Below are 25,394 nucleotides of genomic sequence, written 5' to 3' on the forward strand. Positions count from 1 at the left end.
AATGTCATGATCAACAAGAATCTTGATTTAGCTAGTATTTATTGACTGCCCACTGTGGGCTCTGTATACTCTAGATATTGTATACAAGCACTAATGCATAAGGCAGCAAAGATTCCCATAGATGTTATATTATACAGTATTCGGGTATAGAGCACAATTGAGTACTCTGTGATAAATGCTATGGCTTACATTAATCAGAAAATACAAGAAAGGAAGGAAGAGAATGATGAAGTAGGAAGAGAGGTTTTCTGTTAAAGGGGGGGGGCTATCTCTGAAAAGGTGTAATGTGAGAAGTCTAAAAGGATGTGTGAAAGCCATCTGGGAGAAGACTTTTCCAGATAAAGGTGGTAGCCGTGCACAGAGTGTAGGCAGATGTCAAAAACATCAGAGGCCTATGTGACTAGCTAGGAAGCTGAGAAGAAGGCTTTGTCTCACACCAGGAGGGCCTTAAAGAAAATGCCACCTTTGATTTTTCACCCTTAGGCATGATGGACAATGGAAGCCTTCAAGTAGAGAAGTTATATGACAGAAGTCTTTACAGGCTTTGGCTGCTTAGTGAACAGACTAAGGAGATTGAGCTGTGTGACTTTAGGCCTTTGGTATACCAGTATTTTGTACATACTTTCTTTACTGCAAAGCTACTGGTCTGATGGAGATGGTACATTTTATGAATTCATACCTGAGTAGTAATAAAAGCTACTCATAATGAAAGTGGCAGTGTAATCATTTATAACCTTCCATACTGAGATTGTTAAGCAACCTGTCTGTCAGACAATCCTTCAGGGACATTCATTGCAGCGTTACTTGGCTAAGGACTTGATTCCAGGGTCCATTTGGACTGTAGGATCATGATTTGTTGATTTTTTTTTTTAAAAAACTGACCTATGCTAAAATCGGAGGGGAAAACACCTGTGGAAGAAACAGATTTATTTGTGAAAGAATTCAAAGAGAGAAAGTCTGCTTGAGCCTGGCCACGAAAGCCATGCCAGGTGCTCTAATAGCCTAATAATCAGGCTCAGGCATGATGCTTCCTCCACACAGAAAGAAGTACTTGCTTTGCACCAGGCTGTGCACAGAAACTCTTCACCATAACCCTGATGACTGGGAAGCCAGAGACCCTGCTACAATAAAGGAAACAACGTCCTACTGATCTCATGACTGGTCTAAATTCCCACAACTGACAGGAACGGGTTTCAGGCTGATAAAAGATGGATGCCTACTCTCTGTTTCATCGTAGCTTCCATCACCTACTCACTTCAAGGACCTAGTAAGTCCTCATCAGCCTGGCATGTCCTCAGAATAAGCAGGCCCACACAAGCATAGCAGAAATGCGATGTTTTGACTACAACAATTTTATGCTTTAAACCTTTTTGAATGAGAAAGTGCCGTAGGGCAGATTCCATACTGAGTCCGATTTACTTGGGTCTTGCTCTGTGTTGTATTATTTTGTTGTTTTCTTTCTTTCCTGGATTCTATTTACTGGCTAGTCTATACGGTGGACCTGAGGGCTCTGCAGTAAATGACGCCAAGGAGTTTTATTGCTAATAATTCTGCTGTCTCTGAAAACTCTGAGTTCCCATGGCTTCTTGGAGTATCAGCTCTTAGTAGCCTCACCCACTGCAAGTCTCCCTGCTTTTGATCTGCTGTCTGCTAAGACCTCAGTGGAAACTGCATAATCATGAGGTTCTGTCATAATCTCCTTTCTCCCTTTGCATAAGTTCATACCTGCGGGTGGGTCATCAGTGTTCTAGAACAAAGTACATAGACTTTGAGATCCAGGTTTCCCTTACTGAACAACTTTGTATGTACTTCCAACTGAGTCACAAGCAGTAAGGTTGCCAAACAGCTTCAGAAAAGCCATCTTCTACTTCCCCATGCTGGAAATATTTTTAAGAAAAGAATATTCCAGTACAGGAGAATGCCAGGGCCAAAAAATGGGAATGGGTGGGTAGGGAAGTGGGGGGGAGGGTATGGAAATGTAATTGAGGAAAATACGTAATAAAAAAAAAGAAAAGAATATTTCTGATAATACTTTATGTTAAAATTGACTAATGCTTCTGACAGAAACAAAAAGGGTGATATTAGGAATATGAGAGAGAGAGAGAGAGAGAGAGAGAGAGAGAGAGATTGATTTAAAGTTTACATAAGCAGGAATGAATCACACTTAGTACAATTGTTTTTGGCTACACATTGATCACATACAGTAAGTTTAAACGTTCTGTAGAAGAAACAGCAAGTTGGTTTCTGCGCACTCTCTCCTTCTTCCATATTCAATTCCACAGTAGACCGTGGCTCCTACAGATAATCTCCATTAACCAACTTGACAAATCTTTTCAACGAAAGTCAAATTTGTAGGAATACTCTGTGTGTTCCTGGGAAGGTAAACCGATTGAGTTCCTGAAATTTATGACTCTGTCTTACTTGATGCAGTAATCCTGATATATTTTCCACATATAAACTATAAAATATCAGACAGCACTGGAACAGGGAAACCACTAATATCAATTTATGTCTAGGACCTTAACAACCCTAAGTTTCTACAATTTAGAGCTTTCCAAAATATTGAGGCTTTATCCTACATGAAACAGGATTCGTGGCAAAGGTAAAATAGAAATGACATGATCTTGTTTACCATTGAGAGAAACCACTTTGGTTGCTATTCCAAGAGTACACACTACATAAGGCAAGACTATATGCAGAGATCAGTGAGGACAGCCTTCATCCAAGGAAGGTATGATAGGGGTTTGGTGGCGGAAGTATTGGCAAAGCGTGCTTAGATTCTGAATGCACTTGATATTATTTTTTTTAAAGGAGTCTCAAAAGCTGAAGGATCATTTGAGTCTTTGGAAGCTAAACAAATAAAAGGTCAAAGTTGAAATCAATTTAGAAAGAGAAGATTGCTAAACAGGTTTGGAGGGATGATTAAGAGTCTGGTGGAGCTTGTGAGATCAGTTGGAAACCCAAGTAAAGATGCTGAGAAGACAAATATGAAGTTTGGCAGAGAGTTCAGGGATAGGAATTTAAATCTGATAATTGCCAACTAAAGATGGTAAATTAAACTTATCTTGACAATTAAGACCAAGTGATCCCAGTGTACTGAAAATTATTACTTAGTTCAGACTGAAGAGAAATAAGATACACGAATAAGATCCAGGTGTGGTGGTGTCCACCTTCAGTCTCAGTCCTCCGGAGGCAGAGGCAGGTAGAGCTATGAGTTCAAGAACAGCCTGGTCTACAAGACAGCCAAATTTACCCAGAGAAACCCTGTCTCCAAAAAACCAACCAAACTAACAAACAAATGGACAAAAATGAAAAAAAGCTACTGAAACAACCGACCCTAAAGGGGTCATCTGCGAAATACACACATGGTGATGATGTAGGGGAGTTTTAGGAACTCGATTACTAGTTTTCAGCCCCATCAGAACTGTCTTAGAAGCACAGAGATATTGAGTTGTCATAAGATGAACAGCCAGGAAAGGCAACTAACATAAAAGCAATGTTAAGTGATTTAGAGGCAATGCAAAGAAAGGCTTCAACATTGCTGGGCATTCAAAATACAGTTTAAAAAAAAAAAACAAAACTCATTTTAGAGCCAGATCCTGTCTATCAGCTAAAGTTTAAAGGTGACTAAAGAATTTTCCATGTTGGTTAGTGCTCCTAATTGTCTCTAAATATCTTAGAAAAGCCTTCGCTTTTGTTGGCTTCTATCCTGGGCTACGAGTCATGCTTTCTGCTCCAACTGGAAATGTCCAATGGTAGTTGTCTTCTTGACAGACTGTGCCTGGAGACCTCATTGTACTCTTCCTCAGTCATCTAATGGACATATCTGTTTTAGGTCATCAAGGGAGATCCTAGTCAAGACCAATTATTAACCTTCTCCCCCATCTCCATCTATTCAGAGTCCATCTTATCAATCTGGAAGATGGAGCCCCCTTGCAGTGCCTAGTAATACTAAATGTCTCCCATCTAAGAACTAACCAAGCCTGACCCTGCTTAGCTTCTGAAATCAGATGAAGTCAAGTGTGAAATTCAGGATGGTATGACCATAGACAGGATGAAAGCCCTTAAAAACTAATGAAATATTATGTAGCATGGTGGTTTAAACTTCATTGTCAGCTTGAGTAAGATTTAAATCACCTAAGAGACATGAGGTTTGACTGTAGGTACTACCATCCCATGGAACCTGAAACTTAATGGAAGGAGGAAGTGAGCTATGTGCCATCCTTCATCTCTCCCTGCTTCTGGACTGTGGATACAATGTGACCAGCTGCCTCATGTTCCCACTACCTTGCATTCTCCACCATGATGGATTGCATTCCCCCACAACAGTGGACCAAAATAAACCCTTCCTCTCTAAACGGGTAATTCTTCCCAGGTATTTTGCCATAACTATGAGAAGGATAACTAGTATACCTAGATTATCGCAACTGTACTAACTTGCAGAAGAAGTTATATCCAGAAGAAATGCTGATAAAGGTTATAATGAATTGATTTTTTTTTTGCAATTTGCCAATCTGACAGTTCGAATTTGTTTCAATGTCATAATCTTCTTTTTTAATGAGTTGAGAAACAGAACTCCACCTACACAACCCATTACTAAAACTGCTCATCACCATCACCACATACACATATATTAGCACTATTCAGTCCATTTCCATAATGTATTGTCCTACACAGCACTTACCACCATATGTGGATAATTGCATTCTATTAGTTTATCTTTAATATAGCCTGCCCTACTAAAACATCAATTCAAAGAGATCAGAGAGTTGTGTGCTTTGTTGGCTGCTGATTAGCTTCAGCTGCTTAGAAGAGTGAACATCACATAATAGGCACACGATAAATATTAATATATTCTAACACATAGAACCTCAACAATAAGAGAAGGAAGGTAACTCAGTTACCTATTCTGTATCACTTATTTTATGTTCAGGGTCCAAACACAGAATATGGTAGAGAGTGGTGTCAACTGAAAAGGGGGCAGATAATTCTTTTCATACAAGATGAAATTTGGAGCTACAATTTGAATTAATATGCTGGATGGCATGAGAAGAAAAACAGCATGATTATTCTAAGCTAAATGCTGTGCTAAATGCCTTATATGTGTTAAGTCACTAGAGAGATCAACTAAGTGATCCTATAAGGAAGAAATTGGCACCACTTTTTGTAAATGAAAATCTAAGTCCATCAAACTACTCCTTCAAAGAGCATACTATTAATTTAGGAAGTTGCAAGTGTAAATGTTGAATACAGGTCATTCTTTGTCTTGATCCAGATGTCTCAGTCTCCAATCAGTGAATTGGGCAGCAAAAGGAGTAAGGACACTTTGACATTGTATGATACAAAATATTTCTATATCACAATCACCATGATACCAAACTTATTGCTGCCTGTGAAAGTAAGATGTCAAGGAGTGATGTAGCACATGTGGAAATCTTTACAGTTGATCTCATTAATAACCTTTATTTGAAAATCTTTATTAAATTTACTCATTCAGTTTAAGTTTTTATTACATTGATTCTTCAGTCCTATTTAGTACTGTCTCATCTGTAGTCATAAACTAGCATTCATTTTCCCACAACTACATTTATCAGAATCCTTAGATGAGGTAGAAAGTACTTTTCAAATAGTGATAGCATATTGAAACACTCCCTAAAATAATAGAATTTTAGAGTATAAATATAAAATTTTCTAATAGTGTATAAAATACATATTCTGGAAAAGCCATCAGGAGGTATATATACTCTTTAAACTCAGCAGTGATTATAAGAGTGCTAATTTATTTATTCCATAATCTAGGAGTGCTATGAACTTAGAATGTTAAAAATCAAGTAGAATGTTAGAAGTCCATACCATGGGGGACGAAATGATGACTCAGCAGTTAAGAGCACTTGTTGTTCTTCTAGAGGACCCAAATTTGGTTCCCAGAACACATGTTGGAAAACTCACAAGCACCTTTAACTCCAACTTCAGGGGATTGACACCCTCTTCTGGACCCTGAGGTACCCATGAATCTAACACACACAGCCACATAAATTAAAAATAAATAAATAAATCTTTAAAGTGGGTCTTTTAAAAACAAAACAAAACAAAAACAACAAAAAATGAGTCCATCCCAGAGTCATTATGTTAAGGCAAATAATCCAGAGCACACCCCACCCTACAAGAGAGAGAGAAAGAGAGAGAGAGAGAATGAAAGAACAAAAGGAAGAAAAAAGAAAGAAAGAAAGGAAGGATGGAAGGAAGAAAAAAGAAAGAAAGAAAGAAAGAAAGAAAGAGAGAGAGAGAAAAGGAAAGAAAAGAAGGAAAGAAAGAAAGAGAGAGAGAGAGAAAAGGAAAGAAAAGAAGGAAAGAAAGAAAGAAAGAAAAGAAGTCATGCTTTCACTCATTTGTAGAAATCAACAAATCACACTCAATATTGCTGAAGAACAGGATGGACTAGTGGTCACAAGAGACTTTGGGGGAAAGCAGAAATGGAGAGACAATAAACTCAATGAGGACCACTGAAACAGAATGGGGAAATTACTTTTAATTCTTTAACATGGTAAGATAATTATTTTTTTTCTCTTTCTCTTGTTCTCTCTCTACCCTCCCTCCTTTTTCTTTCTTTTTTTTTAAATTTTTAATATTTTTTTACGTATTTTCCTCAATTACATTTCCAATGCTATCCCAAAAGTCCCCCATACCCTCCCCCCCCCACTTCCCTACCCACCCATTCCCATTTTTTTGGCCCTGGCGTTCCCCTGTACTGGGGCATATAAAGTTTGTGTGTCCAGTGGGCCTCTCTTTCCAGTGATGGCCGACTAGGCCATCTTTTGATACATATGCAGCTAGAGACAAGAGCTCCGGGGTACTGGTTAGTTCATATTGTTGTTCCACCTATAGGGTTGCAGATCCCTTTAGCTCCTTGGGTACTTTCTCTAGCTCCTCCATTGGGAGCCCTGTGATCCATCCAATAGCTGACTGTGAGCATCCACTTCTGTGTTTGCTAGGCCCCGGCATAGTCTCACAAGAGACAGCTATATCTGGGTCCTTTCAGCAAAATCTTGCTAGTGTATGCAATGGTGTCAGCGTTTGGAAGCTGATTATGGGATGGATCCCTGGATATGGCAGTCTCTAGATGGGTAAGATAATTATTAAAGCAAGCTATGGTATCTTTTAAAATAACAAACAGGAAGAATTTCCGCCAAACATAAGGATGATCCCAGTTTGAGTGGGGGAAAAAAGTGCTTCTCACCATGATTTGTTTATCACACACTGTATATATGCATTGGATTGTCATGCTATTCCCTATAAAGATGTACAGATATTCTGATTCCATAAAAAAAAAATGAGTCCCGGTCATTGTTGTGCTCCTCCATTAGCTCTAGAAAAGATGATCTAGCTAAGTAACTACAGCACAAATAAGCTCAAATGCTAGTAACTGAAAGGCTTCTCTAACAGCCATGGTGGACGTACTCATTCCTACAGTCACAGTTTGTGAGAGCAAGGATGTAATAGTTATGACCTGCAGCTGTGAGAGGCGCCACACCTGCTAACAACAATTGTGCTATTGGAATGGGTGTATTTACTTCATAAGAAATAGCTGACATCAATTATAGAAGCATAGGTAACCCTATGAATCACGAGATCTTTGGGATTCTCTGACACGTATGACCCAGAAGTCTGCCCATCCTCTGAAGTTCCATTTTTTGTATTACATGGGATAATTCCATCACCACAGCTTTTTTATATTATGTGGTTTAGCAGTTGATTTAAAGTTAAAATATGTGATTAATATGAAAAAACAAATAAAGTCAAGATACTTGATGACTTCGTAGTTTAGTACATCATAAAAATAATATTCCTAAAGTTCTGAAAGAGAAGAGAATGATTGTTGAGAAGACACAGTGTGTGAAAATGGCTTTACAATGCATAGACTTCTCTCCATTTGTGTCTTTCACTCACTGTATCTCAGATAAGAACATCAGTGTTGCTGTAACAATTATAAGCTTCAAGGACACGTGGCTTCTGAAAACCTAAACAATAAGGGTGAGGCTCTGAGTGAAACTCGCTCGTCTTTCTTGTCTATAGTGCCAGAGAAAGAAGCTTGATCAGATCTCCAAAATTTTATCCTGTGAAACTAGTACTGATTGTGATAATGAGAGAAAGTGTGGGTGATATTAGAAGCATTGCACTTTCCAATATCATTGAGATTGAGAGTAGATATGACACTTTGTAACTCTTCAGTATCACAGTATCCTAACTTCAAAGAGGACTAGTCTAAAAGTCATAAGTTAAAGGTGTGTGCTTCAATACCCACACAAATATATGAACCTGGAATTATAAAAAGGTGCTGATGCCTGAGTCTTCTTATGTTTTAAGTTACCATCTCTTGGCTTCTACAGTGCTGGAGATGTGATGTCATCATGAATATGTATACTAAACACTGGAAGTAAGTTAGGGAACTTTAGCATTTGATGTAATACCCAAAACTCTCCATTGAAAGGTATACCAGCCTGTATTGAATCCTATCAGGAGTCTTTGTTAGTCATAAATAATGATTAACATTTACATGCAAGATTTGCTGTGAGGCATTTTACAATCATGCATTTTATTCTTTTTTATTTATGTTTAAAAATAAAATTACATCATCCCACCCTCTTCCTTTTCCTCCCTCCATTGTCTTCCATGTTTCTCCTTTAGGTTCCCCTATTCCCTCCCCCAATCCCCATATCCTTCTCAAATTATTGGCCCCTCTTTCTTTGATTGTTGCACTTTGAATATAGAGTCACTCCACGAGTAAGGAGTCATGGTTTTCATTTTGTGGAGGTATAAATGAAGACTGAAAGACATTAGCTAAAGAGCCCAAGTCCAACTAACAAGTGGAGGTGCCTGGATTTTAGTCTATATATTAGGTGTCTAATTAGACAGAGGGTTGTGTAAATGTGTACTATAAAGTATTTGTGTTACATTGAAAAACTCTTTCTCACTTGATCTTTGACAAAGTAGCTAAAACCATCGAGTGGAAAAAAGACAGCATTTTCAACAAATGGTGCTGGTTCAACTGGCAGTTATCATGTAAAAGAATGCAAATCGATCCATTCTTACCTCCTTGTACAAAGGGCAAGTCCAAGTGCATCAAGGACCTCCTCATAAAACCAGATACAGTGAAACTTATAGAAGAGAAAGTGGGGAAGAGTCTGGAACACATGAGTACAGGGGGAAATTTTACTGAAAAGAACACCAATAGCTTATACTCTAAGATCAAGAATTGACAAATGGGACCTCATAAAATTGCAAAGCTTCTGTAAGGCAAGGGATACTGTCAATAGGGCAAAATGGCAACTAACAGATTGGGGAAAGATCTTTATCAATCCTACATCTGATAGAGGGCTAATATCCAGTATATACAAAGAACTCAAGAAGTTGGACTACAGAGAACCAAATAACCCTATTAAAAATGGAGTACAGAGCTAAACAAAGAGTTCTCAATGAGGAATACTTAATGGTTGAGAAGTACCTAAAGAAATGTTCAACATCCTTAATCATCAGGGAAATGCAAATCAAAACAACCCTGAGATTCCACCTCACACCAGTCAGAATGCCTAAGTTCAAAAACTCAGGTGACAGCAGATATTGGCGAGGATGTGGAGAAAGAGGAACACTCCTCCATTGTTGGTGGGATTGCAAGCTGGTACAACCCTCTGGAAATCAGTTTGGCAGTTCCTCAGAAAATTGGACATAGTACTACCTGAGGACCCACTAATACCACTCCTGGTCATATACCCAGAAGATGCTCCAACATGTAATAGAACACATCAGCCTTATTTATAATAGCCAGAAGCTGGAAAGAACCCAGATGTCTCTCAACAGGGGAATGGATACAGAAAATGTGGTACATTTACACAATGGAGTACTAATCAGCTATTAAAAAGAATGAATTTATGAAATTCCTAGGCAAGTGGATGGAACTAGAAAGTATCATCCTGAGTCCTAACCCAATCACAAAAGAACACACATGATATGCACTCACCAATAAGTGGATATTAGCCAGGAAGCTCAGAATATGGTGAGACAAAAAAAAAAAAAGCTCAAACAAAGTAATATGAGACAGAAACAAAATGACTTACAAAAGTACCATTGAGTGCATTTTGTGTTGACCATCTACTACTGGGCATGGAGTCTACCCTCAAGTGTAGTTAATATAACCAGTGAGACTCCACTGGACATATTTTTCCTTTCCAAGCAGGTACCAATTGGAGATAGTGCCTTGGTTAGGAATGGAGGTAGTGCTTTTTTACAGCTTTATTATTATTATTATTATTCTCATTATTTACATGTTTGTGTGTACCTGGGTGAATTTATGTGCGCCATGTGTGTGAAGGTCTTCATGGAAGCCAGGAAAAGGTGTCAGATCCCCTGGAACTGGAGTTACAGGCAGTTGTGAGCTTCCTGGCGGGTTCTGGAAACTGATCCTATATCCTCTTCAAGAGCTGTGAGTACTCTTAACCACTGAGCCATCTCTCTAGCCACTACCTTGGTTATGTCTTAAGGAAATAGGAAGCTGGGCAGTGGTGGCGCTGCACTTGGGAGGCAGAAGCAGGTGGATTTCTGAGTTCAAGGCCAGCCTGGTCTACAGAGTTAGTTCCAGGACAGCCAAGGCTATACAGACAAACCTTGTCTCGAAAAACCAAAAACCAAAAACCAAAAAAAAAAAAAAAGGAAATAGGAAGGGCACCTTTCATACAGGCCATTATAAATAATCTACTTATTTAGCCTACTGTAGTAATATTCTGAGGAACAGTTTCTATCATGTCTTCATCCCAACTTTGATGTTAGGGTTCCTGAGAACTTCAAACACCAAAGGGAAAACTTAGAAGATCATGTCTGTGACCTTCACGTCTGTCCATCTTAACATCAACATCATGCTAAGGCTTCTTCATACTAACTGAATCTGATATGATCATCAAAGAATGATGTTTTCCATGGGTACAAACCCCCATGTGGTGTTAACAAGCACTACTACTAGAAGTAGACTCGAGAATGGACATCACACACACCACACAGATTCTGTCACTGGCAAATTGTTTTCAGATGATATAGATAAGCTACGATGTGGGTGAGCTCTGATCTGTACAGTTACAAGACCTTCCCTGATGGGATGTCATTAGGAACCCAGTAGCTTTTCTGAGGGAGACAAAGAGGTGACCCACAGGAATTGCTACTGTGGCTGCTGAGAATTAAGTTCCAGAAGCCACTGAGTGCTTGCTAGGTGCCAGAGCCTTTTGCTGCTTTGTTGGGGTATGCCAATCACTGTTACCTTTCTGAGTATACCAAACCATATCTTAATGCTCAGTATTTTAGTTAGTGCCTGGTTTGTTTCACCCAGTATGAGAAATGGACTTTAATTCAATCCCCACCTCTTTCTGTGGAAGGTGGGAAGAGACTCAGAAAAATGGATATGATTTTTGAAGGAGAAAATAATTACGATTTTTTAAAATAGACCGAAATAGCAGAGTACTTTTGCCTTGGAGCTTGTTGACGTCAGTGCACAAAAGACATTGACCAGATACCAAAGCATCTCTTGAGACAGGAACAAGAGGAAATGACTGAGAGGCCACTGCACAAGCTCATGTTTAGCCCTAAGGGAGAATCACTTGACAGTTGTAAACACTGATACACATTTCTGAAGGAGGCTGTATAAACTGCATCTCTGGAAGGTTCTGTGGGATCGATCCCTAGCTCCAAGGTTTGAGTGTAGTCCTGACTATGAGGGAGCATGGAAAACCAGAGGTCCAGATAAACAATAAGCCCCGACCACAGTCAGCTGTGGCCTTCCCCTTATCCCCTGTGCCACTTCTATTGCTGTTATAAGGAACATTGGTTCCCTAGGCAACCAACCCTATCCCCACGTTATCTATAACATGAGAAGAATGAAACCATCTGTCCCTGGCTCCCAACACTCCTAGAATACAGGCTCCCCTTAAACCTCTATCAGACCACTTATGAGTGGTTCAGTAAAGATAGTAGACAGGCGCATGTTTGTTTGCTGCACTGATTTTCTTCTACCTTTGCTTCACTGTGAGCATGTTTTATGATCTATAGAGGTGAAGGGTTTATAGGAGCTAAGGACAGAATGTTAGGGGGAGGGTTCCCATGATTGAGACACCTGGGCTTCTCCCCTGGGAGAAATTAGTAGATGTTTGAGAACGAAGAATGGTGTGGCCTAATTTTCAGTTATAACAGGAAACACTGGGGTTTCTCTTTCTCTAAAGTGGTCTTGGTACCAGGATGAAGAGAATTCCAGTTCTAGATGCAGCTCTTTCTAGATCCCCTGAAGCATGCTCTCCACCACAGACAAGAAAAAGTACAAGAAAAACGGGGCTCCACTCAGCTCATGGCTCAGGAATTTGCAGCAGGCAGTTAGCCACACCGATATCTAAATGGGAAAGCAAAATAACAGCCCTCCCTTTTGGCCTCTCCAGCTGTGAAACACACCCCAACTGCCCAAGTTCTGCTGTTGCTCTGCACCGTTGTTCATGGTGCTCAGTGTTGTGCTCCGCTTGCCTCCACACTCAGCCTAGCAACCACTTCAACACTCTCCAGCCATGGGGTTCCAGACACCCCTCCCAGTTCCTGCCCTCTCTAGAGTGCGCACCTGGCATGATATGCTCCAGTTATTCCAGGAAGAGAAGCTGATGATGAAGCATTTTTTAAAAAACTGAAATAAGATAAAGGTAGAACAAAGGGACTCAAGACAGAAACAAGACCGGACAAGGTGACTTATGCTTGCAACGTTAGTCTTCGGCAAGGCTAGCCTCAGCTAAACAGGAAGTTTAAGGACAGTTTGGACTACAGGAAGTCCTTTCTCAAACCATCACAATGATAGTTGTTGGGATAGCTCAGCAGATAAAGGCAGTTGCTGTCAAGCCTGATGACCCAAGTTCAATCCCCAAGATCCTCGTTATGGTTAAGAGAAAACCTACTTCTGGAAGTTGTCCTCTGGCCATTACATGCACACCATCACACTCTCCCCTCCCCTGAAAGCAATTTTATAGATATTTAATTTTATGAATTTAAACATATGCCTGAATATATGTGTGCCATGTGAATATAGGAGTCTATAGAGGTCAGAAGAGGCAATGAGTTGTCTTGAAAAAACAAAACAAAACAAAACAACCAAAAGAAGAGTAAACCCGAGTGAATAAAATAAGACCAATAAATGACATTTTCATATGATTTATAAAAACTGACATGGAAACTTCCCAACACAAATCCACAAAGCAAAACAAGGGAGGGCTTATTTAAGGAAATCTTTGATGCAATAGCTTAGTCTTCACATCCACAATGACTAAATCTTAGGGCTAAGATAAGTTCCTGATTGGAACGATCGGGAGATCTGTCAGAAAGGTGGAAGAAGGGAATACACAAATAGGAACCTACCTCACTTCTTAATGCCTGCAAAAATTACACAACTCAGGAAAACTGCCAATACAATGATTTCTGGCCCTTCACAAGACCTTCAAGCCTCCACCTGCCCTGCAGAAACTAAACTCTGTTCTATTCCTCAACCAAGTTTCCGAGGAAGTATTTAGTGGACTGCTTTACTGGAGTGTCCCAGCACTCCCTTCTGCAATCATGGTACTTATATAAGCCTCACTATTCCCTCACTGTACCCACACAAGTGATAATCCAGCAAGCAAACAATGTATGATAGGAACTAAAGCGAAAGCCCCAGTCACTCAACATGATGGCAAACGTATTAACACTGGCCACCTTTGCCATTTTTGATCCAGTAGATTCTAGGTCCTCTACTCATTGGTTTAAATTTCTTTAGCTGTTAAGAGAGCAAGTTGGGTCACGTGGAATTATCCTACGCAGAAGCCCCAAAGGCTTATCCTGAATGTAAAAACCTATTCCTCCTCTTGCAGGGCCCTGTCCTCCCAGGGACCTTTGAAACCTTGCTCACAGGAGGTACAAGTTATGAAGAAACAAGGCAGGTGACTCATCCCCAGGTATCTGGCAAGCAAGACAATGTCAAAGAGTCAGAGTGTCACTTGCCTTTGCCCTGATGCAATGTTGGACTACTTAATCACAAAGCAATTTGTCCAGTTACTGGATAAAAGCTTCACCTTGGGTTGGTGACTGGGAAGACAATTTATTCAATAAATATAAAAATGGGATGATGCTCATCAGAAGCTGGGTTGGTGACAGCAGTAGAAAGGGAAAGAAGAAATATTGGTTAAAAACTAAATGAAGGCCAGTGTAGCTGGACATGATAATGCAGGCCTGTTGTCCAAGCTGTTCTAGAAGCTGGAACAGGTGGATCCCAAACCCAAGAACTTCCTGGCCCACAGAATGATTTCAAGGCCTAGCTAAATGTCTCTGTGAGACCCTGCCTCAAATATAAAGTTTAAAAAAAAAAACATAGCTGAGTCCACAGCTCATTAGTGGAGGGGTTGATCAGCGTGAACAAGCTGGGGATTGGGGATTAAGAATCCTGAGCTATATCTATAGGGTGTTGGTGCTGTAACACCAGCTTCACAGAGACTCGGGAGGGGTATAAACTAAGAAAGTCATGACCTTAGCAAAGAAAACACCAGTGACCTTTGAGGGAGCAGCCTCGTCAGAACACAGCACAGAAGTCAGCAAGCAGAGCCTCAGAGAAAGTGTAAGGCAGTGAAGGCAAATATGAACTGGACTGACTTTCCATGAACAGGTCTTGCTGTGTTGCCTTAACTGCTTTTAAACTCCTGAGATCAAGCCATCCTCCCACCTCAGCCCCCCCCCCCCCCCCGGTGTAGCTGAGGCCACGGGCAGCCACCACTGCAGCTGGCTGATAGAACTACCTTTTTATTTACCAAGGTCAGTGTCTGTTGAAAGGCTTCATACCTGTCCTTGTTCATATTTCTTGAATCTGGCATGATTTCAGGAATGGAGTGAAAAGCATCAGGCATATTCTTGGGGATGGCAGGAGAATAAAAAGGGAAAGTAGAAATGAAGCCAAAAAAAAGTTTTGTATGGTATTACTCACTTAAGGGAGAGAACAGAATATAAAATATAATACAGAATATTACAGAGTTTCATGGCTTTTTAAATAGAGCTCAGTAGTGTATATGAGTGTTTAATTTCTTCTTCTTCTTCTTCTTCTTCTTCTTCTTCTTCTTCTTCTTCTTCTTCTTCTTCTTCTCCTCCTCCTCCTCCTCCTCCTCCTCCTCCTTATTCTTATTCTTCACTTCCAAACTTGTTTAAATAATTGCAGACTACTCCAGTAACTTGCCAGCTCCAGATGTTCCCTCTGAATCTGCACCCCAGGTGTTGGCACCAGATGAATGAAAGAAAGAAAAAAGAGGGATATGACTGTTCCTACGTAAGGTGGAGAAGGTTTATTGTAGATATGAGAGGGCATACTCAGAAGCAGAGATGTCTTGGAGAGCCCAGAGTAAACATGACTCTGAGTTGAGCCTGTAAGGAGACAGGGAAAGGAAAAGGAACCACTGGCCAAGAAAGGTGGCCTGGGCATAGCCAAAATGGCTGAGTTTCATAGGGACCAGAGGAGTGGTTGAGGAGGGAAGTTCAGCCCAATACTTGGGATGGAGAGTTCAGGGTAGTGGACAAGGGTATGCCAGCTAGGAGGACAGTGTAACAGGTAGAGACTGAGGGATGCTTGGAGAACCTGGCAGCCAGATCTGCTTTGATATGTTAGTGGTACCTCAGCCATTTGCTCTGGGTTTGAGACCTAACACTCTTATTCTTTGATACCTGGGAAAGACAGTAAATGTTCCCCGTTTACAATATGAAATATGTAACTGTGTATAAAATATGGTAATTGTATATAAAATATGGTAATTTTTCTAAATACCCTAACCAACTATCCCCCACCGTGTGTGTGTGTGTGTGTGTGTGTGTGTGTGTGTGTGTGTGTTGCTGTGGGTGGAACTTAGCAGCTTAAGCTTCCCACACGTCTGGCAAGCACTGTACCACGAGATATACCCTAGCCCCACTCTCCCAGTCTTCCCGTCTATGATCATTTATCTTAGTTGTTTTTTTCTGGGAAACATGAATGTTAAAAGTCTATTTTCAAAGACCAAGGCAGCAGTATTTACATTTCTTCTGTGAAATAGGTCCAGATGTCACCATCTAAGTGCTTCTGTGTTGTGTTGGTTTTCAGGTGCACCCTGTTTCCCCAGTTTCACTGAGGAGTTTGTGCTAAGGACAGAGAACAAAAAAACCAGTTCCATTCCCACCTGCTTTTCCATTTGCTTTCCAGTACATATCCCCTCCCAGTGGTTGCCCGCCCGTCCGCACGGGACATTACATGATCATTACATTAAAAAGGAGAAGCGGGTTGATGATTGACTACTCTGTCCCCCAGAGTGTTTGTCAAAGGCAGGAGGCAGAAGCTCCATTTTGCCGTTGTGCTGATTGTCAAGGTTACAGCACATCTCTGTTAGCATAAAAATTTTCTCAAACAAGGTGTTTAATGGAGCAGACCTTTCCAGGGGGAAGGTTTAAACCCTCCCTGTCAGGATAAACAGTAAAGAAAATGAGCTAGTGACCAAGGTGAGCTCATTTCTGCCTTCCAAGCAAAATCCATTTCTAGTATTAATGTCACATAATCTTTTTCTATAGCTAAGACATTTTCCTAACAGATATGTGTGTGTGTGTGTATAATACAGTTGTAATATTATAATTATGTAGTATATACAATATGCATGATGTTCTTTAATCTTTTGGAGGGCCATAAACCATTGTGACATGGTAATATCTCAAATTTCACCACCACCCTTGTGTGTATGTACAGTATGTACCTTGTTGCAAATGCCCATCTTGGATTCGGCTTGCTAACACACTCTGAGCAAATTCAGATGACGTTTCACTGTTAACGACTTCTCTATATAAAGCCACACTAGAGTGCTTCTAGAGTGTAGAACCCAAGAGAGTGGAAGATATAAAATTGATCTTTAGCAGGCTGGAGAAATGGCTCAGCAGTGAAGAGTGCCGGCTGTTTTTCCAGGGGACCTTGTTTCATTCCCATCAGCCACATTAACTGTTAACTCTGGATCCAGGAGACCTGGGGTGCTTTTTCCCCGGCCTCCTCAGGTACTGCACACAAGTGGTACACAGAGTCATATTCAGGCAAAGCATACACACACACACACACACACACACAAATATAAGTAAACCTTTTAAAATTAAGTAAAATAAAAACATAATTGTACTTTCGTAAGTCATATATATTGCTAACTAAAAGATCAAATCCCCTTCCTCTCATAGAAGTTGTGAGTAGAAGGCAGGGGAGCTAGTTCCATGGTGTGATGTTTTCCTAGTACATGCAAGGCCTGGTTCCAATCCTTTGTACCACATACCAAAAAAAAAAAAAAAACAGAAGTTGAGAAGAGAATAATTATTACGAGAGTAGCAGGGAGGGAGGGAAGGAGGAGGGTTAATCAGTGGGATTAACCTAAGAAATAGTTGGACAAGAACATGCAGTTCTGGTATGCCATTGCACAGTAGGGTGACTATAGATAGTGCTGTCTTTTATATTCTAAAACCATAGAAGAAACTATTCTGAATGTTTTCACCAAAAAGAAATGTTGTTTTTCAAGAAGATGGGTATGTTAAATCTGCATTAAACATCATATAGTTGTATACAGATAACAAAACGTCATGCTGGGTGTTCCAGGATGCCTCTAATCCCAGCACTCTGAAAGCAGAGATAGATGAGTCTCTGTGAGTTCGTGAGGTCAATGTGGTCTACACAGTGGGTTCTTGGCCAGCTAGAGTTACAAAGTGAGATCCTACCTTAAAAAATCATGCTGTATGTAATGTATTGTTATGAATATGTTGTAGATATGCATCACCATGCCTATATTTTACATATATTAATATATACAATTTACACTAGTAGATAATTTCGTGGGTAACGCTGCTTACTACAAACCCAGACAACCTGAGTTCAATCCCCAGAACCCATATGGTGGAAGGAGAGATTGATACCCCCAAAACTGTCCTCTGACCTCCACATACCATATACATGTTATGAATGCACATGTGGGCATTCACATACACACACACATAAACACGCATTATGCACATTAAAATAAATGTTAAAGTTTAAAATATACAATTTTATGGTTTATGTATAAGTTTAAAGGTTATTTTAAAATTTTAAAAACTTGTGTCCATAAACAAGCAAGGATGTACACAAATAAAGTCAGACAGTGGTGGCGCACTCCTTTAAGAAGAGGAAGACAGATCTCTGAGTTTGAGGCCAGCCTAGTCTACAAAGTGAATTCCAGGACAGCCAGGGCTATACACAGAGAAACTCTGTCTCGAAAACAAAACAAAACAAAATGGATGTACACCATAAGAGTAACATCCATTTCCAGGGCTGTAGATGAAATTAAATATAACTAATAAAGTTAGACTCACTATGTTCCACCTTGTGAAAATCTAAAAGCGTAGTCAGCCATACAATCAAAATGACATGATCACTACTTTATTAAATCAGCATAGGTAGGATGTGTACAAATTGCAGGCAACAACAAATAGATCTGCTTGCCCTACTAAAGACTAATATTCAGAAACTATACAAGCAACTGTTGGTGTGATAACAGAATAAAATTCCCTTGCCATTTTCATCCATCTCTTGTTTAATTTTCCTCGATACATCATATACAGAGTAATATAAACAGCATTCAAAAAGATCCATTTTTAATGATTTCTATGCCATGTTACAGCCATTCTCCAGTGAAAAAAATTTTTCTTAGGTCTTCAAAATATGAAATATAGTTACGGCCCTGACTTTATTTCTAGAAATGCTCAAATCAGTAACTACAAACACACACTATACCTACATAATCAGTTATCAAAAAGAAAATTCTAGAATATTTTGAGATGCTAACACCTTATGATTTCATTGGTCTTTGTGGATATAATTTGTTATCTATCACATTCAAGCATCTTAAAATTTTCTTACAAGGCTGTCACTCTCAGAGAGGGGTGAGGCGCTCATCCTCTGTCAAGAAGCCATCATTAATGTGCCCTCCCTTCATGTCCAAGGGATCACAAGGGATGCCATTTTCTATTGTAATGATGTTTTCACACTTGTCTTCTGCATCCTCCACTCCAGATGGTCCTTTGTTGTTCCTGAAAGCACATAAAAAGAGAGAGTGGAATCTAGAATGAGGAAGCTTTGGATAAATACAGTCTTGTTTGCAATCGTGGCAAATAAAAAGGCATAAGAAGTTATGAATGCTGAAATAATTTCTGTGTACTTTCCAGGTATAACAGTTAATGGGGTAAAAATACTACTAAGATAAAAAGTCTGCATAAATGACATATACATACTAATTAGAGCAAGTAGTCTTATTTAAAACACTAGAAAAAGAGCATAAGAATAGGTATATTAATATATCACACATATGAATTCATTTGCATATAAATCCTTACAAACAAGGTGCATAAAGGAGCGTGAGGAAATATATAGTACACTGGCAACTTTTTTAAAGTTACCTCAGCCATGCCGTGGTGGTGCACACCTTTAATGCCAGGACTTGGGAGGCAGAGACAGGTGAATCTCTGTGACTTCAAGGTCTGTCTGGTCTCCAGAGCTAGTTTCAGAACAGCCAAGACTATATAAAGAGAACTTGTCTCAAAAATAAATAAATAAATAAATAAATAAATAAATAAATAAATAAAATTAGCTCTAAGCAAATTCTGTAACATATGGGATTTCAAAAGGTAATAAATTCCTCTCATGGAATTTGACAAAGTAATGTCTTACAAATGTTGAGTGAAACTCAAATTAATGAAATATCAGAAAGCCAATTCACCTGACTTTGAAGAAAAGTCAACTGACCAATTTTACTCATTAGCAAATAGTTGTATTCATTGTTAAGTCTGGGTTTGGAGTTCAAAAAACACTTTGCAAATTATATTTAGCACACAGCTGCATCTCTAAGTCATTCCAGTTCTACATGACAGAGTTAAGTGTTGGATTTTCTGATGTTCTGACCTCCTGTGTACCTTGCTATTCCCAATTCATATACTTAATGTTTCTTCAGAGTATTGAAAGCTGTGCCACTGGGGCCTTGAGATATCATGAGGGACTCCCCACAATGGTGGAAGTAGCTCAGGTATCTGACAGATGAGGAGATGGCAAAGATTCCTTGATGATGATCAAGAGTGGATTTCCTGAAATGTCCTACATGAGAGTCAAATTTCACATTTTAATGACTATTAGGTACACAAAAGGTGAAAGAAAAGAAAGCTTTTCTTTACAGGAGAATTCCAGCTAATAAAGAATAATGAAAAAAAAGAATAATGAAAAGCCACTGCTGCTATAACAGTCGATTCTGTTGAGGCTCATCAATGAAGACAAAACAGTTGAGTAAGTGATGTTGGAAATAAGATATACACATGGTCTCAAAATACCCTCATAATCAATGAATGAGATACAAAAGACTACCCATAGATAGAAAAAAAGTCAAGTGCTTTCAGATGAACACTGAAAAGATCCCAAATATTGTTTATTTTTCTGCTTTCTTTCCCCTTCTAAAATTTTCATCTGAAACACATAATTAAAAATGCAAGTTTAAAGATATTTTATAAAAATAACTGTCCTGACCAGGTTGTGGTAGCACACACTTTTAATCCCAGTACTTGGGAGGCAGAGGCATAGAGAGCTCTGAGTTTGAGGCCAGAGCGAGTTTCAGTACACCCGGGGATACATAGAGAAACCAAGCCTCAGAAAGACAAAAACAAACAAACAAACACCTATTCTGGACTCACTCAAAGATAGGCATTCAACTCAGGGGGATAGATTAAGTCAATGAAAGTAGAACACTGGTTGGGTACATAGATAACAAATTTTGGATGGTCAGATGGATGGATGGATAGATGGGTGGATGGATAGATGAATGGATGACTAAACAAACAAGTGGATAAGTGATGTGCAAACTAACATTGTAGGCTAAGGTACTCAAATATTATTGCAGTGTAGATGTTGAATGGAATCCATCATAAGTAGAAGAAAGGGAGATGAGGAAGCAAGAAGAGAAGGAAAGAGAGGAAAGGTGGTGGACATGTATACTTAGGAAATTTCGTGAATCTCTTGTGCTTTCTTTCAATGGATGAAGAAAATACTCATATTCCAACCTTAGGAATTAGGAGTTAGTATTGTCCTACTGGGTTTTGCTGATGACTTATTAAATAACTTTAAATAGTTGACATTCATAATGAAAATTAAAATAGCATTCCAATTCTGTCAATCCCAATGTTATCATTTGACAGCACTTGGCCATTGTATATGCCACTGTATAAGATGGCACAAGCAACTCTCAGGGCAATTCCTAAATAGGAGTCATTGGGTTTTCAACATGAACTCATAAAACTTTCGGCTTAATGCAGGGTTGGAAGTTTGGAGTTGTCTTTGCAGGTAGGGGATTGTGTTGCCTCTTCCTTGGGATGAAGACACATCACTGGCCATTCCAAATCTCAGCAATCAGCACAGACTTGGGTACATGAGACTTTAGTATGACAAGAGTATCCTCAGACCAAGTTAACTCACCCACTGAAAGACCTAAATACTCTGTTTAACACAGGGATGCCACCATTTTCTATCCCCTCCAAGAAGTGAAAGTAACTACCATCCATAACTTCCTCTCACAGTAGGCAGCATTTGCTAACAGATAGGACTTGCATTGGAAGACAATCCTTCACCTTTAAAAAACAAAAAAGGATTCAACAAAAACAAAAAATCCCAGATTCGCCTATCCTCTTGCTCTCCACTTATAACATTCTATAAAAGACCGAAGTGATTTTTCATAAAAATGAAATCCTGCTGAGAAATGTGCATTTATAAATGATCCTCAATGATTCACACACTTGCTATGCACATCTAATGACCTGAGTGTGATTCCTGGAACCCACAGTAGAAGATTGACTCCTGAAGGTTGCTCTCTGACCTCCACACATGCACTGTGGCCTGCACACACACACACACACAAATAATAATAATAATAATAACAATAATAATAATAAATATAATTTTCTTAGTACAAAACTAGTGCTTACAGACAGGAGCCTAATATGACTGCCCTCTGAGAGGCCCAACAAACAGCTGAATGAGTCAGGCACAGATACTGACATCCAACCAATGGACAGAAGCTGGGGACTCCTGTGGTTAAATTAGGGAAAAGCTGGAAGAAACTGAGGAGGAGGGCAACCCCATAGAAAGACGAGCAGTCTCAATTAACCAGGATCCCCAAGCTCTCTCAGACACTGAGCCACCAACCAGGCAGCATACACCAGCTGATATGAGGCCTCCAACACATATACAGCAGAGGACTGCTGGGTCTGGCCTCAGTGGGAGAAGATGTGCCTAGTCCTCAAGAGACATGAGACCACAGGGAGTGGGCAGGCCTTATGGGGCAGCGGGGGCGGGGGGACTTCCTTGGAGACTTGTGAGGAGGAATGGGATGAGGAACTAGGAGGGGAATAACAACTGGGCCATAAAAAAAGGATTAAAGATAATTAAAAACAGAAAACAAAACAAAACAACCACACACAGACACACACACACACAAACACAAATACCCCCTAAAATTGTTCTTTGGCTTGGAGCAAATAACAACTTTCTAGAACACTAGATTTTAAACAAAGTTTGCTCTGAATTATGTCAATCCATGTGACAAAACCTTTTGGTAGTGGTGGTTCACATCACTAAATGTCATCACTCAGAAGGCTGAGACAGATGGTACCTGTGAATTCAAGGCCAGCATGGACTACAGAGTGAGCTTGAGGCCAGTCTGGGCCACATGGTAAGACTTTGTCCCAAAACAAAAGATCTTGGTGGATTTTTGTAATAAGGAACACACACACAGGCAAACACACACACACACTGGCATATACTTACGTACATATACATACTATCTGTGATATGGCAAATATATATATATACATGTATACATATATCTATATAAACATACTGAAATATGCAATTCAAAAGTAGTCTGAGAAACATGGCCAGTATCTACTGGCCAGCCAGTTTCTTCTGTAAAACATAGTTTTGTGGGGTTAGAAAAATAATGACACAGAGCTAAATATGTGCAGATCAATGCAAGGGATCTAACCTCCCCTATTCCAACTGCAAAGGAAGAACAAACCATCAGGCATCAAAGTGAAATGGGAATAAATCAAAGAAAAAGACAAACAGGAGATGAGTTTCTCTTCTTTCAAAGAAGGTTCAGTTCCCCACCAGAAAGAGTCAGAGGGAAATCCTCATGGAACCCTATGAAGTTGAGGTGTGCTGGAGACAACTCAGGAACATCTTGTTCTATGTGATCTTGGGTCCAGTTGTTCAGAGTCTTGGTGCTCCTGGGCTTCACAAACTGCAGCATCAGGAACTTGCTGGTTGGTAGACATGATAAGCAGCTCAAAGGTTATCTGACAACTTTATAGCACTTCGTCACATTGCATAGCTTGTGCCATAATAAACTGATCCAATACCCGTGGGTTGCTCTTACTGAGGATAATAAAACTTAACTGTCTTTGTGGATTATTCTGATTTGATGTTCTGCTAAAAGCATGAGTTCTTTTTTTCTTGAAAGGTCTGAAAAGGAAAGCTATGATGAAGCTACCACCTAGGAGACTTGAGGGTGGTTATCCCTCATAAATGCAGAGAGAGGTGGTCCAAAAAGAGGACACGAGAAATCTCAGGAGGCCTTTGAGGGTACAGTGTGTTGTTAACCAGAATATGCTCTGTTCTGAGTATATGAGGAAAAGCAGAAAGAATATTCATGTCTCTCTTAAAAGAAGGGCTCAGGAGATAAATCCCAAGACTGGCCAGGAAAACAACAGTTAGACCAAATACATTTTCAAACAAGACAGAACTAATTATTGGCAATTGGAGCATCTCTAATGGTCCATCTAAACAATTCCTAAGGAAAATGTCATTGTTGCTGGAATGACTTAGTAGACATTGCAGTATAGTCCTGGATTCTCTGGCAACTTTCTAATCGTGCATCACAGTAAGCAAGTTTTTTCATATTGGTCAATAACCAGATATTCCAATAGCTAATTATTCCAATCATATTGAAATAATAATGGTGATAAGAATCTCTTCATGGCATGAGTCACACTAGATACTTTCTATGTGTAATCTTACTGAGTTCTTGTTACAATGCAATACAGATTTTGTTATTCTTGTTTTTTAGGTTCTGCAAACTGCATTTCAAATATATAGAGTGACTTTTCTTTCAGAATGGAACATAATTCATGAAAGGAGCTGGCCTAGAACACTATTTTAGATACACCAGCCTCTACCCAAATCCCACTGACTTACTACAGCATGTGTATTTTTATTTCTTTATTGATGATTCATTGTGTACAGATCACAGAAGACATGAACATAGATAATAGAGATGGGCCCTGCATACAAGGTGATCATAGTCTGCTTCTTGGTAATGCATCAAGGCCAAGGACTTAAGACGTAGAACCCTAGCTAATGTTCACACGTGAGCAGAGTCATTATTAAATTTGCTTGGTTTGTTTCTAGTTATTCTTCTTTTCCTGTAAGGCCAGTGGCAAATCAAAGTATATTTGGGCTTCTTTCAAATCCTCCCTCTTGTACAAGGCTGTAATTCGCTCAATAGTATCAAATATTACAACTTGACATTCAAACCAGATGTAGTGGCTCATGACTTTAATCCCAGCACCCAGGAGGCAGAGGCAGACAGAGCTCTGTGTCTCAGAGGCCAGCATGAATTGCATATTTCAGTATGTTTATATACATATATGTATACACACACACACACAATATATATATATATATATATATATATATATATATATATATATATATATATATTTGAGTTTATCTAGTTTGAACTCAAGCCCATACAACCCAGCAGTCCTGAGTGCTCAGCGTAATGGTGTCATTAACAAAATTAACAGATTAATGCTCAATAGTAAGTCTAACTATGCATCCATCTTAGACAACTTTAGCATGCCTCTCCACAGAAGCAGAACAGTAGCTCAAAGTACCACATAGCTCCTTCAGGTCTTCTCAGTCTCAGCTTATGATCTTGGAACACAAAAGTGTGTTCATTATTGTTTAACATATAGATGGGTTAGTTAGACATTTCTTTAAAAAGTGTTCATTACATTTATTTATTTATTTAGTGTAAGCGTGTGTGAATGGGTGTCTGTGGGCCGTGGCATGAGTGTGGAAGTCCGAAGGCAACTTGCAGGCATCTCTTCTCTGCTAGCATGTGGGTGGGTTCCAGGAATCAAACTTAGGTCATTTCCTTTTACCTTCTGAGCCGTCTCTGCTGGCCCGAGTTGAACATTTCATTAGCTTTCTTTCTCAAGACTTAAAAAGAAACATCTACTTTTTCTATGATTAT

The 25,394-nt window shown here is 39.5% G+C and overlaps 1 protein-coding gene across 3 annotated transcripts in view; it reads right to left on the bottom strand.

Annotated features, from left to right (window-relative positions):
• Positions 1–18,146: 18,146 nt before the first annotated feature.
• Positions 18,147–25,394, bottom strand: part of Cltrn (collectrin, amino acid transport regulator) — a 29,063-nt gene continuing 21,815 nt past the window's right edge. The window contains exons 6-7 of one of the 3 annotated variants that reach the window (XM_085837917.1): positions 19,501–19,619; positions 19,061–19,134 (exon numbers count right to left, since the gene is read on the bottom strand). In XM_085837917.1, the coding sequence (XP_085694043.1) occupies positions 19,529–19,619 (91 nt within the window). In that variant the 3' untranslated portion in view covers positions 19,061–19,134; positions 19,501–19,528. Of the gene's footprint in view, positions 19,135–19,500; positions 19,620–25,394 lie in introns of all 3 variants that reach the window. The other 2 variants (XM_029472953.2, XM_021153753.3) reach the window with 2 other exon arrangements.

This window comes from Mus caroli, unplaced genomic scaffold (assembly GCF_978045245.1).
Source record: "Mus caroli unplaced genomic scaffold, Mus_caroli_1 scaffold_5, whole genome shotgun sequence".
NCBI lineage: Eukaryota > Metazoa > Chordata > Mammalia > Rodentia > Muridae > Mus > Mus caroli.